Source organism: Littorina saxatilis, linkage group LG4 (assembly GCF_037325665.1).
Source record: "Littorina saxatilis isolate snail1 linkage group LG4, US_GU_Lsax_2.0, whole genome shotgun sequence".
NCBI classification, from domain to species: domain Eukaryota; kingdom Metazoa; phylum Mollusca; class Gastropoda; order Littorinimorpha; family Littorinidae; genus Littorina; species Littorina saxatilis.
Window position 1 is genome coordinate 20,719,239 of NC_090248.1, and position 18,856 is coordinate 20,738,094.

An 18,856-nucleotide genomic window follows, 5' to 3' on the forward strand; every position below is an offset into this window, starting at 1 on the left:
AAAATAAATAGTTTTCGGGTGACAAGGGATTAGAACTGCTGTAGAAAATGTCAGTAATTAAAAAAATCCCAATGGAGTTTGAAGGATGAACAAAAGGCATGACTATGCATAAGGTGATCAGAAAGTTTTTCTATGAAGAATTTTTTGAAAACCTCGGTTTGAGAAATGAGAGCTAAATTTCAAAATCACTATAATAAAATTATTCTTCTTGACGAATTGTTGTGATCAGTTTTTTTAGGCGAGTATTTATTCTAGATTTTTCTTGCTTCTCCCAGCCCTTACCCAGGCGTCCGTGCAGCAATGAACTCGGGTCCAGAAACGTCTTCCTCAGAGGTGTGTCCCCTGGACAGTTCTCTGGACACACGGGGCGACTATGACGCGTCCAGCAGTGACCTGGAGGACGATGATGGAGGGCAAGCCAACATCGCCAAGCCACCCAGCCACAGTCAAGCTCCGTACTCCTATTTTGTGGCAGGTAGGTGTTTACCGTACGTTATTTGTGTCTAAGCCTCAAGGTGAACAATGACTGTCGAGATCAAATGTCATATTTTGGTCAAAAATAGATATAACATTTATGTAGTGATCCGTTTAAGTTACGATCCCTTTTATTGTTTTCGACTTAATACACACTAACATGCACTCTTTTGTTGTCTGGTCCAGCCACCTAAATATGAGTTGTAGTCGGCCTTTACTTCACATGGTTCAAGGAAGGGAAATTCAGTGTTTAATCGATACTTATGGTTATATTCTGATTAAATTACATATCTTATCCCAATTCACATATAGCAATTTACTTCAGTTTAGTGCTAGGACGCTGAAAACTACGCTCACCCTGCTAAGGGGGAAAGTACCCTAAAAATAGAACAGCCTTGACCGTCACATAATGACGTCATGACAAGGATACCCCCCCAGCATGCTCTGCGCACGCGTGCTCTCGCCGCCATCTTGTATTCATTCTACTCTTCAGCGACGTTGGTTGCGGACGTGTTTTGGTCTACGCTCGGGCTATTCCTTAGCCCACTGCTTCTTGGCAGTACCAACCCTGGTCACACGTTTGTTACTTAGCTTTGGCTGAGTTTGGGTGAGATTTTTCCAGTTTTACCTTGTTGTTATTCTTTCGTTTGCCACAAGTTAGTCTTGTTTACGTTTTGACGTTCGAGACTTTCGCCAGTATGGCAGACAGTGGGAAGAAGAAATCTAGCGCTAGACAGGTAGGGACAGCAGAGTCCCCGTCTAAGAAGGCGGCGAAGAAAGCTAAGGTGGCGAAAACCACAGTTAGTGTGTTTGAACCAGCTTCTAATACATCGTTTTCAGTTCATATTGATGACCCTAAGAGTCCCGTAATGCCGGCGCTGAAGCAAGAGTGCAAGACAGCGTCGGTTAAGCCTAGTGTAGCGGCAGAGAAAGAAGATTTGTCATCCATGTTTGCTTTGTTTAGCGATCAACTGCGTGCCATGTTTTCAGCGGAGTTGAAATCAGCGAGTGCGCAGTTGCGTTCGCTGCATGAGAGTGCGGACAACGCTAGCGTGCAGCCGAGGGTTAAGGCAACCCCGTCAGCTACAATTACAAGCGCCGATGTTCATGCTGAGTTTGATGGAAGTGCGTCTTCTCATTCTGCATCGTCCTCCTGGAACGACATCATTTCTGAAGGTAGCGTACTGTCCCACAGGGAATTACGCGCGTGCATGCCTGGCACTGTTCCAGCGACGGCACAACGTAGTTCCCTACTTCCGCCTGGCGTCGGGCAGGAAGCCGTCAATAGACAGGCATCCGGTCGAGGATTCTCCCTTCCGGTGCTTGCTCTTAGACGGGAGATACGAAGTGCATGCCTGGCAGTGACTCAGCGACGGCACAACGGTCTCAACTTCCGCCACGGGAGCGGAAGCCGTCAATAGAGAGGCATTGGTCGAGGATTTTCCCTTCCGGTGCTTGCTCTTAGTACGGGAGATACGAAGTGCATGCCTGGCAGTGACTCAGCGACGGCACAACGGTCTCAACTTCCGCCACGGGAGCAGGAAGCCGTCAATAGACGGGTAGCTGGTCGAGGTACGCCTCTTCCTATGCCTGTGCTTAGAACGGAAGATACGCTATTGTCGGTACGGCCTATTCAGGATCCGGTATCGGCACAGCGTCCACACTTCCGCCCAGGGGGCGGGGGGGGGGGGGGGGGGGTGGGGGGGGGGGGCAGGAAGTATTCTCGAGGGAGGATGCTGGTGGTGGTTATACCTCACAAGCACCCTCACTTCCGGAGGATACCGCCTATGACGATGCTAGTCAATGTGGCGGCGAACTTCCGGAAGGAGAATCAGAATACGGTGATTCCGCTGTGGATGACGATACCAATTTCCGGTTGCCAGCCAAGCTATACCAAGCGGTAGCAATGGCAGCTCAGGTAGCCTCAAGGATTTTGAGGAAGGAGTGGTGTCAGCAGCTAATGCTGCGGCACTACCATCTTCCTCTGTTGGAGTTTTTCCACTCACCACAAGAAGAGACACCGACTTTTAAGTTTCGTGAATCTCCTTTGGTGGCTTATGAGATGCTTTGATACTGGCTAAGCGTTCGGGACACGGGTATGCGTCGTCTGGTTCAGTGCCTTTTCTAGCAGAGCATGATCAGGCACCCAACTCGGCCAAGCCTTGGTTGGCGGACGCACATCGAGCCTTTCAAGTCTCGCAGCAGGCGGGACGAAAGGTGACGTTGAACGCTGCTCCACGCTTCTCATAGACTCCTACTTTTTGCCACGCGCGACGCTCCCGGTAATACCGGAGTTGGCGACGCTCAGAGAGGAGGGCTATAGCAGAGACAGATCTGTTCTTTATACAGAAGCCTATCTCTTGTATTTGGAGGAATCAGGGGGATTCAACTTGGAGTTAGCGTCTCTGTCGTAGACGCTGCTCAGGTCTCTCTCCCGTTCTGTCGCCACGTCACTAGATCCGTTTGTATTTCGGAGTGACGCGAGTTTAAAGGGACGTGACTACTCTGCTCGCTACTTTGGCTAAAGTCTCAGCAGAGCGAATGCGTCTTTCTGCTCAGCTCTACGCACATGCAGTGCATACGCGCAGGTCCGCGTTTCTGGCTGGTTCTAGAATTCCAGTTAAAGGACAAGAGTTTCAAGATTCTTTGAGGAAGGAGTGGTGGCTACAACAAGCCTGTCTGCGTCACCACCTTCTGCTGTCAGAGTTTTTCGTGCAACACAGGGGGAAAATCAAACTTTTAGGTTTCGTGAATCTCCCTCAGTGGCGTATGGGATGTCTAAGATTCTGGCTTTGAATTCCCGGTCGGAATTGTGCCTTTGGACACAGTGCTTCTGCTTTCGGCGCACAGTCCGGCACCAGAGTTGGCACAGCTGTGGCTAGCTCCCGCACGGCCAACCTCTTATGTTGGGCAAGCTGCTGCCTGGAGGTTCTTTTTGAACTTTAAGCCATATAATCTCTTAGACACTTTTTCCCTACCACGTGCTCCACTTCCGGTTACGCCGGAGTTAGCGACACTCAGGGAGGATGGCCACAATAGGGGCAGAGCTGTTCCTTATACAGAGTCATCCCTTGTAGCATTGGAGAGACTACTCTGGAGGGAAGGGAGGCTCCCTTAACCAGAGTGCTACCGCTGTTCAAGTTTCCCGTTTATACGGAAGCAAAGACAGCGATACAAGCAGAAATCTTGTCTCTGGTACAGAAGGAGGCGATCGACGAAGTAACGGACCACAATTCCCCAGTCTTCGATGGGGGTATTTTTGTGGTGCCGAAGGCTTCAGGGGGCTGGCGCCCAGTTTTAGTCTTGTCCCCTCTGAACAGATATATATTTGAGACAAATCAAGTTCACAATGGAGACACCCGCGTCAGTCAGAGACGCACTCAGACCAGAAGACTGGGTGACGTCAATCTCGGACTCTATGTCAGACAGCTTATGTTTAGCTTCAGATGTACAAGTGAACAGCTCAGATCATGGGTCAATAAAGTGTTACACAGATGGTCAAAATTAAAGTACAAGATATTGCACTGGAAGTGGAACTACACTGTTGCTTATAGTCTGTATGAAGCTACAAGGTGAAAATAGAAAAAGAAAAACACGATTCTTGACTTTGATGGGCTTTTTCTGCTCGTAAGCACACATTCTTCTACTCATCACAGCATGCCCCATTATTGAGTTTAAAACACCAATTAAATTTGTTTTGAATAAAACTCACAATTTTACAATAAGAATTTAGAGACCTGAATCAATTAGGTATATCCTACTTAGTTTGACTTTTGCAAAACTAAGTAATTACACATTTAATTGAATCAGTCAGACAGACGGAGACATAGAGAGACAGACAGAGGGCAAACAGAAATCTGAGAAAGAAACCCCTTTAAAAATGTTACCATGTTTGAAATGAAACATCGCAAGGTGAAGCCATAATTCATCACCTTTCAGTATGACGTCATGAGCGTGTTCCACACTTGAAATGACGTGTTTTTATCATGTTGTCAGCTGCACGGAGCTTGGAAGTATAATTTCCATTCAACGATCCGAGTTTGTTAAGTTTTAGCCTATTTTCAACGTCAAACACCATGAAACTATATATATTTGGAATCAGAAAATGGTAAGGAATAGATAGAAGTTGTTTTTAAGTGTCTTTTTTCATAAATAAAGATAGTGGTTATTTATCGGTTTTCTTCATTTTTAAGCATAATTATCAATACAAAACAACAAAACTATATAGTTTTAGATACAGGACGCAATAGGGAATACACCAATATAAATTTTTTGTTTCAAATATTAGTTTTTAAAAATTTGAAAAAATGACATATTTCGAACAAACATTTCAATAACAAAACTTTAAGTGACCAAAGTGAAATGCAATCCCATAATCCGGCCTAGATCTGAGATTGTGTGATAAGAAATTCGATCAAATTGATGAAAAACTGTAACTGTGAAAGTGCTGCCTCGACCTTTTGGCAAACGGTAAAATATGACGTCATCAAACTGTCCTATCAATAAACGGAAAAACCTTCTATGAGAAAATCCAGTCAAAAATATCCATATCAAATTTCATAAAGATCCACTCCGTAGTTTTTGAGATATGATCTGCAGTGTGAAAAAACGCCCATAACGCCCAAAACGCAAACTCATTTGTCATGATTTGGTCGTGTTCTGCTGATACTATAATGTTTTTCTTTCCTAAAACACACTATAATAGTAGCCTTTCCCAATGTCTATGCTAAAACTGACTTGTCTGTGTTGTCAATGATTTTGCAACAGTGTGAGAACACAATCTCACGCCCATAACGCTGTGACACGAAAACTCATTTGGTCGTGTTCTGCCGATACTGTAATGTTTTTCTTTCTTAAAACACACTAGTATAATAGTAGCCCTTCCCAAATGCAATGCTAAAAATGACTGGTCTGTGTTGTCAATGATTTTCTGCGAGAATGCGATCTATCTGTTTGTCGCAAAGACCGTGTGACACGAAAGTTATGAGCGGAAGACAAATCTGCTGAGTGCAATTACGTTTCAGAAGATAGTTGGTTAAAACAGTTTATCACTCAGACACGCAAAGGAACACTATAACTTTATTATTCAGGCCATTATTTGCTTTCCTTTGTCATGTATGAAAGTACTGGCCTTGGTTGAAGAAAGTGACCTGTCGCTGTGCAACAAATTTGTCGCCATTTTCCGCCGTGTTTTGTAAATAAAACGTGTTTACTACCCACACATACAAAACGATGCTGTTGGTTCTTTTTATTTTCTTATTGTTTGATTCATGCTTAGCAGTTTAGTATGCTTTGTTTTCTTCTCAATTCAATGGATGGCTATAAAATAAGCATTTAAATGTGAAGGTGTTAAAATTACCCATGATCTGAGCTGTTCACACAAGCATCTTTGTTTAAGAATAAACGGCTTCACAGTCACACTTCAGCGACTTTTGCCGGACAACTTGAAGCACTCTTTAACCTGCCAAAATTGCACATTAAGGCGTTTGGGTATCTTTTTCCCAGTCGAGAAAGATAGTGAACGCGTTTGTTTGGTGATAACAGTTAGAATCATTCACCTTCTGGTTTAGTGTTTCAACTTCAGCTTTACACCCCTCAGGGGCCTTTTCTACCGCGATTTAACAAACTACACTCTTACTGTAGTCTTCCCAGCGGTGGCCCCTGGATTTCGTACTATTTGGCTTTGCGCCAGGAGTCTTCTCCTACTTCGCAAACAGTACTCTTTGCCTCTAGATTAAGCCAACGAAGGCTGAATCACGAAACTTCAGTTTCGGGGATGCAGCTTCGGATTCATACTCAGATCCCTCTGCATGGTTTTTAACGACATTGTAGTCTGAGTCATTTTCGCATTTGGGCGGAAAAAGCTGAGATTATCTTTGCTCTTGGGGTATCGTTCTTCAGGTATCAATTCTTGATGTACCAGTTAATGGAACCTTAGCTCTACAGTGACCTCTTCTAACAGAGGCCACTTATTTTATAATGCCAGTTCTCTTTCCTTGCAGATATTTTCCCAAGGTTTCAGAACTAGCTACATGTAATGCCTCTAGCATTATATGCGTCGGCAATTTTAAACTCGTAAGACGCTCACTCACCCCTCCCTTGGGACGGGATTTGATAGGAGCATGGTCTGAGAGCGGATCAGGTTACCGATACCCAGTCGCGTCTTCCCCGTTTGCGGGCCAGTTAGCGAAATACTAACAGGCAATCAGGTTTTCAATACTCCTGACTTTTCACCCCTGCTTTGCAAACAGGGGAGGTATACCCGCTTTTGGCAGCCGTGGCTTAGACTTCCGTTCACAGCCATTGGCAGCTACACGGTCTTTTCCGACCACCGAGGTTAACAATTATTGAGCCCGGTTCTACCGGGATGGGTGACCGTTTGGAACACGGGCCTGGCAGGCAATCTCTTTAATATTCAAGCTGCGGCCTTTCGGCTTCAGCTATTGCACTGTCGTTTTCTCAAGCACAACATCAGCAGTACTTCGCTCCCTAGAGGGTTACACTGCCGGTTTCACCGGAGTTCGCCTCCCTTTCTTTCAAAGCCACCGCTTAGGGACTTGGGTACATAGTTCTCGCTTATACCACTCCCGTAACCATTGAGGACAACGGTTGTTTTCTCTGGAGCTTGTTTTACTCTCTGTACTCCATCCTTTTCTTTGAAAAGATCAGTGACTTTCTGTCATACTCTCGCAAACGGGGCTTTTCTCTTCACTCATAAGTCTTATGAGACAAGGTGGAAAAAAAGAGGGGGGGGGGGGGGGGTGCATGTTCGTACTTGGACAGTTCTCCCTTGGGCTCCTTCCACACTGTGCGAGATAGAGCATGGTTCTACTCATAGGCCTTACCGGTTTAGGCTATGTTTCTTCCTAGTCTTATCAGCGTGTCTTGCTCAGCTCGCAGTATAAGGTTACAGGTCTCCCCCAACAGAGAGACCATAGGCTAGATAGCGTTCATAGCCAAAGGGTCACAGCACGGCAAGGCTGAGTCTTTTGGTACTGGAGTTTCTATGCTCCACAGATTTTGAACCGCTACAGGCCGCTCTTCTTCATAAATCTGACGTGGAAACACTCCACTTTGCGTCTAGCTACGGCACACAGAGGTAGCGAGATTCACGCACTCTCTGGCTTACAGGGAGATGTAGTATTCAATATAGACACTCTATCTCACTCTGTTTCCGGCCAGACTTCTTAGCCAAGAAACAGAAGTCAGGATAGCCATCTCTGATGGCTAAGTTTTTCCTTGTGATAGGATTCTCGCCACAGGCGACCTAGTCTTATGAATCTGATCAGTTAGATCACTATGCTCCTTTCTGTCTCATACAAGGAGTTAAGATTACAAACATAAGCTACTTTTATCGTCTTTGTACACAAAGAGAGATAAGGACATAGCTAAGTTGATTCTGGAATCAGGAAGATTATCTGAAGTCCTCTACTCCGCCTACTGGAGATCTGAGGATGTTTTTTATCTACTTTTACCGGCCACCAACATCGAACGCAGAAGAAGAAGAAGATCTACTTTTACCTGCGCGACATTCCAGTACGCGGCAGGATGGTACAAAGGCTCTACCAGCGATGGTAGCAGCAGGGCAATTGTTGCCTAGCTCATAGGTGAGCATCCCACCACCTTAATTAGCAATCTGCTATATGTGAATTGGGATAAGATATGTAATTTAATCGAAAATTTTAATGTAAATTTTCATTTGATTAATATACTTACCCAATTCACATACTGAAGTCCCTCCCGCCTACCCCGCTTTAGTTCTCCTAAAAATATTACAGGGGCGCTTCGAGCGAATGAATACAAGATGGCGGCGAGAGCACGCGTGCGCAGAGCATGCTGGGGGGTATCCTTGTCATGACGTCATTATGTGACGGTCAAGGCTGTTCTATTTTTAGGGTACTTTCCCCCTTAGCAGGGTGAGCGTAGTTTTCAGCGTCCTAGCACTAAACTGAAGTAAATTGCTATATGTGAATTGGGTAAGTATATTAATCAAATGAAAATTTACATTAAAATTTTCGATTTAATGCAGTTGAAGATAGCAGCATAAAGAAGTTAATTTCGTGAAGTTAGGCTGATAATTCAGAACTTGTGCATGTAATGTAATGTTTCCAAACAAGTGGTATTATTTTCTCATGTGAAAAGATAGATGCTGTTTTTGAATAACAGTTTATAATTTTTTCCTCAGCCCAGAGAGAGCGTTACTTTCAGATGTACAAAGACTCCGGCTCAGAGGAGTGCGACAGTCCCACCTCTCCCCTGCTGCCCTCCACTCACACCAGCACTGCACAGGACATGAGTGCCTCCACTGGCAGATACCTTCCTCCCCACAAGAGACAGAACTGTGGGCAAGGCCTCTCTCACTTTCTTCAGAGGCGCCACATTCCCAGCGTGAATCGAAACCCCACAACCAGTGTGAATCGAAACCCCACAAGAAGGTCGTACCCTCCTGCTGTGGAGACAGCCCCTGGCGTGTCCTCCGATTCAGGGCTGAGCTGTGCAAGCAGAAATGTTCAGTGTGGTAGGGGTCTGATGAACACCCCACCTGTGGATTCTAGCACCAACATGGTCCCCTCTCTGGGTGGTTGTCGCCGGGGTGTGGCAAACCCACCTGACGATTCCTGCTCCAACACCTTCACTTCTCCAGGCGGGTGGTGGGACAACTCCAGAAAAAATGATACGGTGGTGTACAATGAAGACTTCCCGGCTCTCGGCACCTCCCCCTCTCAGGCATCAGATTTAGCTGTGGGGTCCTACGCCAGCATGGCTGCCACAACCACCAACCCGCAGCAGCCTGGGTCATTCCGCATCATCAAGGAGGATGGCACATGCAAAACCTTCTTTCGCAAAAAGCCATTCATCATGGTTGACTCCTCCTCCCCCCTTCCACTTCCAGCCAGCAGTTGCGGTCGAGGAGTGTCTCCCTATTCATCTCGGCTGTTGAACGACAACCGATTGACGGGGTCTAGCCGATGGGGCAAGGAGGCCAAAGAGGCATTCTTCAAACAGTATCAGACGCCGTACGTGGACACCCACTGTCACCTGGACTTTCTCTTCAACAGAGAACCTTACTGGTAAGTTGAGTGTGAGCGACTGCTGTGACTAATGAGTTCTGGAAAGAAGCAGAGTGTGTTTGTCTTGCCCTCTTTCACTTCGGTCTGTTGTGTGTGTGTGTTTTGTCTGTGGCATTGGTTCCCCTCTTTTGGGTGCAAGTTTTGTGAGCATGTAAGTCTTTCATTAATGTAAAAGTAGAGAATTGTAAGTTACAACTGGCTTGACTTTCCCAAGCTTTTAATGTAATCGTGCCCTTGGTCTTTAATTTGGCATTGTTTTGTGTACATCCTAGTCTGAGAAATCATTCTAATAAATATCATTCCTGTGGACCTCACGATTCTGACTGATGTGTTTCAGTAATTCAGGGGTTCTTTTCTTGTTTGTGCAGTGGTACATTTGCTTCATACAGGGACAAGAAAAAACACACCTTTCCTGCTAACTTTGAGGGTTGTGTTGCTGTGTTTTGCAATCCCAAAAGCTTCACAAATGAATGTAAGTTTTGAATAGCCCTTAGGTTTCATTTTACATTCAGGATTGGTGCGACAGATTTATTGTCTGTTTACATGCACATGACATGTACTTCTTGCAAAGAATGTTATGGTAAACACAAAATTGCTCCAAGTAGACCTGACCCTTTCTGAGTGCATGTGATTATGGTCAATTTGCTCCTGTCAGCTGCCTGTGAGTAAACATTTGGGTTGAAGTCACAAAAGACGGTGGTGATGAAATACTTGTGGTAATATGAAAGCCTGTGAAAGGCTTACAATCAAATTACATATATTCTTACTCCGAATCACATAATAGCATTGACGCAGTCAGAGATGCTAAGGTGTCTGAAAAACGCTATCCCGTCTATAGTTTAAGGGAAGCAACCCATACAAAAAAGAAGCAAGCTTGCCACACAGGGTTACCTCCCGTAGCGTGTATCACGCCACAGCTCCCGTATCCCATACGAGATATCCTCATTCGACTCCTTTCAGCCAGAGAGACAGGTCGATCTGTGATTTCGCTCCTGGCCGGTTTGTTGTCTGCTTGACACCCACCGGCCTCGGTTCCCCGTCTGCTCCTAGCTGTTTCTAGCTCAGTAGCTGGTGAGATTGTTCCTTGCTTGTTGTTTTGCATTGTTCATTCTGCTGAAAATTTTACGTCCTCTGGACTTATAAATTTTGCTCAGTAGTTTGTTGTTGTGGCCGCCATTTTGGTCGCCATTTTTTCTCTAGCTCATGTTGTTTATACTGGTATGTTTGGGTCCGTGCTCGGACTTTGAACGTTTTTGCCAGTAGCATGTTGTTGTAGCTACCTTTTAGTGGCTTGTATACTAGTGCTAGTTTGGTTCTGCTGAAGTTTACGTCCTTGAGACTTTGTTACTTTTCAGTAGTTTACTTTCTCACGTCGTCGGCATGGCGGATAGTGAGAAATAACGGGGGGGGGGGGGGGGGGGGGAGGGAAGACTGAGGGTAAGGGCAAGGGCCTGGTTTGCCCATATCCTCGTCCATGTCTTCTGCTAGAACCCCATTGTACATGTTTCTGATTTAAGACTTACACTGTCTTTTCTGTGCCTTTTTCGGCGCCGGAGGAGACTCCGTCTGGCTCTCAGACGTCAGGTTCGGCCGCTAGTGCGTCCGTTTTTTACCCCTGTGTTTACACCAGAGTCTAGCGCTCTGGTGGCTTGTCTTATTTCTGCTTTGCTCCAGAGATCCGTACTCCCGTCCGTGCAGACATTTTTGCGTGCGGACCCTGTGGCCAGCTCCTTCTCCCTCCCGGGGGTAGGCGACCCTCGCTCGTTGGCTTCTCTGTTGACGCTGGCGTCTTCTGATTCCGGATGTTTTTCCCCGGGTCTTCGCCGCTCACTTGCGTTTCCGGATCGTCGGCCCAGTCTTCTGGCGCCCGTGATGTCTCTGGACTCCACTCGCTGGGACAAGTTTCTCTTCTTGGCCGGCACTCGGTGGCTTCCGCTTGCAGGAGTGCACCTGAGCATGTCCCTTCGGGGATGCGGTCAGTACAAGGTATGTGCTCGCAGCAGCCGTTTTTGGCAGCTGCTCTTCCGGTTCCCGGAAGTAGTGCCTCGTTGGAAAGCGGACAGACCATGGTCCCATCTGGCTCGAGCTGCGCTATACGTAAGCAGTCGTTCGCGACAGCTTCTCTTCCGGCTCCAGCCGGAAGTGTTGGTTCATCGGTTGCGGACAGCCCTTGGTCCCTTCCGGTTCGAGCCTTGCCCTTGTACAGCAGCCGTTTCCGGCAGCTTCGCTTCCTGCTTTGGCAGGAAGTGTAGGTTTATCGGTTTGCGGACAGCCCATGGTCCCTTCCGGTTCGAGCCTTGCCCTTGTACAGCAGCCGTTTCCGGCAGCTGCGCTTCCTGCGTTGGCAGGAAGTGTAGGTCAAGCGGGTAGTGTACAGGTTACCACTGTACAAATGTATTTTTTTCAACTCAAGATTTAAATATATCGTTATTGATATTTAAAAATAAATTGATGTTTAATTGTAAACTTGTCGTAATTCAACTAAACTTTTTTTTCTGGATATCTTCTTTGTAATGTGTGTGTGTTGTCAGCCAAGTGGAAGCCGATAGTGGAAGAACCACAGGTGTGGATGGCGATGGGCTGTCACCCCAAGAGTGCTGTGGACTACACAGAGTGGGCCGAGATTGGGCTCAGGAAATCCCTCAAGCACAAGAAAACTGTGGCTCTGGGAGAAATTGGCCTCGACTATTCCAAACAGTGGGTTCTTCACCGTGTCCTTTTTGCCTGTGCAAAGCACTACTTACATTATGCTGACTTGTGTTGAGTGTTTTGTGCTGTCAAGGCCTGGCTATTGTTGTGACTGCAGCCAAATGTAGCATCTTATACTGGTAGAGCATGCTAACTGTTCTAACTCGCTTGCTACTAAACCACGACTGAACCAGAGAAAAATGGATTTTGTGGATTACTTTGACTAGTTGATCATTTTGTACTTATTGTAGCTGTAACCTGGTATGTTTGAAGTCTCATCCTCTATCTTTACAAATTTAGTTTTAATCATAGACTGCACAACACAGATTGATTTCCAACAAAAAACATCATTGCTGTGTCATCCTTGATAAGTTAAGGTATCTATGCTGTAATATTTTTCTTTTTGCACCGTTACTAATGCCAAGGCAAACCGATGAAAATATCACCTCTGCATAAAATAAACGCTTCATGATTGTGACTTGTATCTTCCAACTTGTTTCAGCCACGGGCAAACGGCAGCCAAGCAGAAGGAGGTGTTCATCAGACAGATCAAGATAGCTCTGGAGATGCAGCTACCTCTGGTCATTCACAGCAGGGAGGCTGAGGACGATTGTCTGGAGATTCTGGAGGAGGTCAGTAGCATCTGCATTGTTCTCGCTGCTCCCCAGGGCAAGTCACGATGTGCAGGAGCGCTACACAGTGCTAAAATGGACGCCAACTGTCACTTTAATGGTAGCTGTTCCAGTTTGTCTGTCACTATTTCTCCAAAGTTATATTTCTCACATTTAAAACAACGGACACAGAGACAAAGACACACGCACACACAAACACTCATGCACGCACACATACACGGACAGACGCGCGGACACACATGCACACGCCGGCCCGCCGGCCTGAAGGCACAACCACAACTCTCACACACGTAGGCACACACACACGCACGCACGCGGGCCGGCGTGTGCATGTGTGTCCATGCGTCTGTCAGTGTTTATGTGTGCGGGCGTGCATGAGTGTTTGTGTGTGTGTGTGTCTTTGTCTCTGTGTCCGTTGTTTTAAATGTGAGAAATATAACTTTGGAGAAATAGTGACAGACAAACTGGGACAGCGACCATTAAAGTGACAGTTGGCGTCCATTTTAGCACTGTGTAGCGCTCCTGCACATCGTGACTTTGTTCGTGTAACTGTCTGTTTGTTTATCTGTATGTATGGATGTGTGTGTCTGTGTGTGTGTATGTATATGCATGGGTGTATTTGTGTGCATGTGTGTGTAAATATGTGTTAAGGGAGGGGGGACGTATGCGTTTGGCTTCATAGTACTTTCATACGAATCACTATCGCTAATCGATTGATGTTAAAAAAAATCTATAAAAAAAACGCACTTTTTTGTTTCTAGTTATAGCCTGACAGACACTTGGCCACAAATAGCATCTGTTTTTTTAACCCCTTCACTGCCCACCCCGTATGTAATACGTGGTCATTTTCGGTTTGTCGTACGCCCATAACCGTATCTCGTACGTGGGATTTGTGTCAACAACATTTCAGGACATTTCTGAAAACTAAATGGGAGGTAACCACTGTCAAGTACTTGTAGGGGTTCTAAACACAGTTCTTTCCCATAGACCGTTCGGATAAGTTACTACCACGTGTTGAAAACTGTGTTAGAAATGTATAACCGACTATAGCATTCAGCCGCCATTCACAATGGCGGCCGAAAGTCGGACCTCAACTCGTAGACCTGTTTTCAAGCGATACAGTGTTCTGGAAGCTCTACAAGAAGTGATTAAATTACATCTCTTACCCAACTCGCATATAGCAATTAACCCTGGTTCAGTGCTAGTAACGCTGTACGTGTCCCCTTGGTAACAAGGGAGACCACTCTAAAAAAGAGTGACCTATCCCATAATGCCAGACTAACTTCACGTCTGACTTCCGTATGCGCGCGCATACTCCGCCATTTACATCATTCCAAAACTCAGCGTTCAGCTAGCTGGTCGCAGTTCTGTACGCTCTGGCTGTGTTCAGCCTTTGTACTTGGTCCTTGGACTTGGGTGCATTCCTCTTGGTATTCTACTTGTTGTCTTGTCTTCGCGACTATGTGAGGTGAGATCGTACTTGACTAGGACTTTGTCTGTTCGCTCGGAGACTCAAAAGTTATTGTTTATTTCCCTCAACACAGTGCGAGGTAAAGACATTTCAAGAGTTACCCTGGCGAAATGGGTCTCCACGACGATTTGTCATGCTTATGCCTGGTGGCAGAATCAGTCTGGGGATATCAGGGCAGTTTTGCCTTTAACAGCTGCAAGAACTCACGAGGCTAGAGCCTGGGCTTCTTCTTTGGCTGTGCTGCGTTCGGGCCGCCTATCAGAGGTTCTCGAAGCAGCTTACTGGCGCTCAGATGATATCTTCATCAACTTCTATCTTCGTGATGTTGCTGGGTTGCGCCAAGATGGCTTGTCTGCTTTGCCTTCTTTGGTAGCAGCAGGGCAAGTTCTTCATTCTTAATGTGGTGAGTACCCTCCTCCTATAGTAGCAATCTGCTATATGTGAGTTGGGTAAGATATGTAATTTAATCAAACATTTTAGTAATAAATTTTCATTTGATTAATATGACAACTCACATCGTTTATTCCCTCCCTCCTCCCCGCTGTGGGTGTAGATGGGTCTAAAAAAGTAGTGAGTTGGGCTTCGTTTTGGAATGATGTAAATGGCTGCGTATGCGCGCGCATACGGAAGTCAGACGTGAAGTTAGTCTGGCATTATGGGATAGGTCACTCTTTTTTTAGAGTGGTCTCCCTTGTTACAAAGGGGACGCTTACAGCGTTACTAGCACTGAACCAGGGTTAATTGCTATATGTGAGTTGGGTAAGTATATTAATCAAATGAAAATGTATTACTAAAATTTTGGATTTATGGATTACCACACAGAAGAATACTTTTATGGGCTGTAATGTGAGTACCTGATGTTTGACACCAGTTTTAGCAGTGTTTTGTGTGGTTTTATGTGCTGCAATGTGTGTGTGTGTAAGTCCGGAAACTGTAATTTTTGACAAAAATGGTCATTATATCAATTTTTACTATAACAATCACAAACAAAGTCCAATGATCATGTCATCCTATAATAGCCAAGGGTATAAGCAAAACACATGCCAAAGATCTAAGAGATATCTCAATAAATGATCGAGCAGTGAACAGATTAGTGAACCTACCGAAGAAAGTGGAATTTTGCCCTGGCACACAGCAATACCAAAATGCTGTTATACTGTGGCAGTGAAGGGGTTAAAGAAATCATCACTGTGCGAATGAGCTTTTGCCAAACGACCCTTTTTAACACTGTCTAAGTGATCTTTGCTCATTTTTTGGAGTCTTAAACACTTTGGCGAATAATTCTAATTAAATGGTTTTGTTGAGAAATGAATTTCCTCCAAAAATGTCTTTACCTTGTTAAAAAATATGCATTTTTACGATTTGTGTAGTATATTGAAGAGACACGTTTGCCTGCAATCATGACTCGCTTGACCCCTACCCTGTATGACAATTTATGAACAAGTAAAAAATAAAACGATTAAATACTATGCATTTATCGTAGAGCCAGTAAAATATCCTCTACGAATCTGTTTTTCTTTTTGATTTACCTTATCTGGTTCATATTTTACGACAATTTGAAAATGACGAAAAATCACTTGCAACAGTGGCCGCGAATGAGTTGCGTTTCTTTCGCCGGGGACTGTACTCCAACCCTGATCCCTGTGCTGTAGTGGAGCTTTGCTGCATTTCAAGACCTGCTGGGCTCAGTTACAGTGTTGTGTAGGACCCTCTCTTGGAATGTATACAACTCGTTCCTGCTTGTACACTTAGCACAAAAAGTTAAGGATATTCTTTTAGTGGTATAGCCCAGATGGTAAACCGTAGTGTCTCAGTCAAAAACCTGTGTATTTGAAGATATACTGTACTTGTATACTTCTGTGTCAGTATTTGCCAGTCACTCAAGTCCAACAAAAGCAAAAACCAAACTTTCTGATATTTCATAATTTCTAAGCATACCAGAAAGCAAACTTTCTGGTATTTAATCGTTTCCAGTCCAAATATTCATAGTTTAATCACTGTCATTTCAATAGTTTGATTGCTATGACTGAATGACAGGTTTTTGTGGCCCACATGTGTTGTGCTTATTACATGCTGCTGCATTGCAGAACGGCAAGGGCAGTCATTTTTACTATGGCCAGTCTCTTGCTTTCCTCTGGCATTTCCCGATTGAATCCAAGACACCTTAGACTCTCTGTTTGACTTTTAGTGGAAGAGAAAGTCCCCAGTAAGGTTGACAATTCTGTGTTTTTGAACAGCTGGTGCCTTCAGACTACAAGATCCACTGCCACTGTTTCACCTCCAACTACAATTCTGCCCTGAAGTGGACATCACGTTTTGAGAATCTCTTCATTGGTCTGACGCCTCTGGTCACCTACAGGTCGGCTGTGGAAACTCACGATGTGGCTCGCAACATTCCCCTCAACAAGCTTCTCTTGGAGACTGATGCTCCCTATTTCTTCCCTTGTGGATTTGATGTGAGTGTTTCTGTGTGTGTGTGTATGTTTGTGTTTGTTTGTGTGTATGTGTGTGTGTGTGCGTAAGTGCGTGTGTTTGTGTGTGCGTGCGAGTTTGGCTGCATGCATGTGTGCAAATGTCTTTGTAAAATTAAAGAATAACCAGTTGTAAACGAATACATTTTCATTTGACGTGTACCAGAAAAAATGTGTCGGAGCAACGCTAGATTTTACCCAGAAACTGCCTACTTCTCAGGAGTGCATGGCACTCTCTATGAGATGAGGAGGTAACCTTATTTTTCTTCACGGATTTAAGATGAAGTGATATCTCAGCCTCCATGTATCGAGTGATATTTTGTTGCACCTTTATTCCAGTGTAGAGGTTTATGTTCCTCAAAGTACATAGGTTCATGTGCCTGAAGCTGGAATTCAGGCATTTTGATAAACATTTAGAAAGATTTAATGATCATTTGATGGAGTTGGCGGCTGTGAAAAGTTTTCAGGCAGAGTTTCTGCTCTCCACAAGCATCCATACAAATATGATGGCAATATTCGTAAATAACTCTGTTGGGTTTGCATGGGTTATGAAAGAGTGACTACCCTTGCTTTTAGGGGGACAAATAAACCACACATGCTCCTTGTCCATGTGTTTCAGACACACCCCTAGCTAGTGACTGGCCTGTGAATTGTCATACAAGTAACCCACTCGTGCAAAAACATGAGTGAATGTGGGAGTTTGAGCCCATGAACTAAGAAGAAGAAGAAGATAGGCACTATAAAAGAAGAATACATTTTTGCCACTGAAAGCAAGCACTCTTTCACAACCCATACAAACCCGACAGAGTTATTTCCCAAATTGGTCTTTGATTGTTTGTTTGTTGTTGCAGGGTGAAGGACTATCGCTGTCTCACCCTGGCATGGCGCTGATGGTGGCAGTCAAGGTGGCTGAGCTGCGCAACATCACGGTGGAGGAGGTCCTCTCTCATGTCCGCCGCAACACTCATAGCATGTACGGTGTCTGATCCTCTACACACCTCTCTCTGCTCACCACCTGGACATTGATGTTGGCGAAGGCTTAGCGCAGTTGGTGGTAACGTTTGTGTGTGGCTTGAGGTGATGGCGAGTGTGTGTGTGCAAGTAGATTTTGGTGCAGTGCTCTGTTGATGTAGGTAGCGTTGCTTGTTGGGATTGGTGTGTGTGCAATCAGCTTGTAGTGCTGTTGTGTGCATTAGGCTACCTGTATCACCTTACAATACTGATTCTCATGTGCAGTGCTTGATCCTATATTTTCTTCTCCTTTCTGCTTTCTGTGTATCCAACCCTCTGTTTCACCTTTAGGTGTGGTGTACTTTCGGTAAAATGTACACTTATCTGTATGTGTGGGTGTCTTGGTTTTGATGTCGATCTTTCCTTTTTTTTCCACACTATCATGTTATAGCCTTTTGTTTTTGTTGCATTATTTTCTGCTTTCTGTATGTATCCGATCACCTTGGTCACCTCAATGTACTGATTCTTATGTGTGGTGCTTGTAGTTAGTCTTGTTTGACATACCCATATCTATGTTTTGGGATCGCTTGCTTTTGATGTTAATACCCAATATTGACGGACTGTGTGATGATATCTTCTGCTATGGTCTGTTGAGACAGTGATATCAAAATCGAGACCGGAGGTCGAGATTTTGATATCACTGTCGAAACAGACCAATAGCAGAAGATATCATCACACAGTCAGTCAATGTTAGATATACAGTAGTCCCTTCCATTTCCGGCCCTTTCGTGGGCGTGAACCTACCCGGAGCGGCCAGCTTTCCCATGACTAATGAGTTTTCCTTCTATAATTGACTCTTAATGGCCGTTAACCTGTCTGACGCGGTCAACGGTCACTGATTTTTGCCCTAAGGTGCCCCTCTTACTCGACAGGAGCGGCCACTTAACGGCCACTTGTCACTTTCGCGGGCGAGCGCCTGTGGTGTGTGTGTGTGTGTGTGTGTTGTGTGCACAGACGGCACAGCACGAGCAGACGACATGAATACTTACGCATGCGCAAACTGTAAATACAGACATGCGCATACATGTACATTTACAG

The 18,856-nt window shown here is 45.1% G+C and overlaps 1 protein-coding gene across 1 annotated transcript; it reads left to right on the plus strand.

The window, feature by feature from the left end:
* Nucleotides 1-279: 279 nt before the first annotated feature.
* LOC138964212 (uncharacterized) lies at nt 280-18,826 on the plus strand. The gene is made up of 7 exons (XM_070336108.1): nt 280-475; nt 8,660-9,545; nt 9,914-10,017; nt 12,077-12,242; nt 12,736-12,865; nt 16,574-16,792; nt 17,659-18,826. The coding sequence occupies exons 1-7, from the start codon at nt 301-303 to the stop codon at nt 17,791-17,793; spliced, it is 1,815 nt and encodes a 604-aa protein (XP_070192209.1). The 5' UTR covers nt 280-300; the 3' UTR covers nt 17,794-18,826.
* Nucleotides 18,827-18,856: the final 30 nt, after the last annotated feature.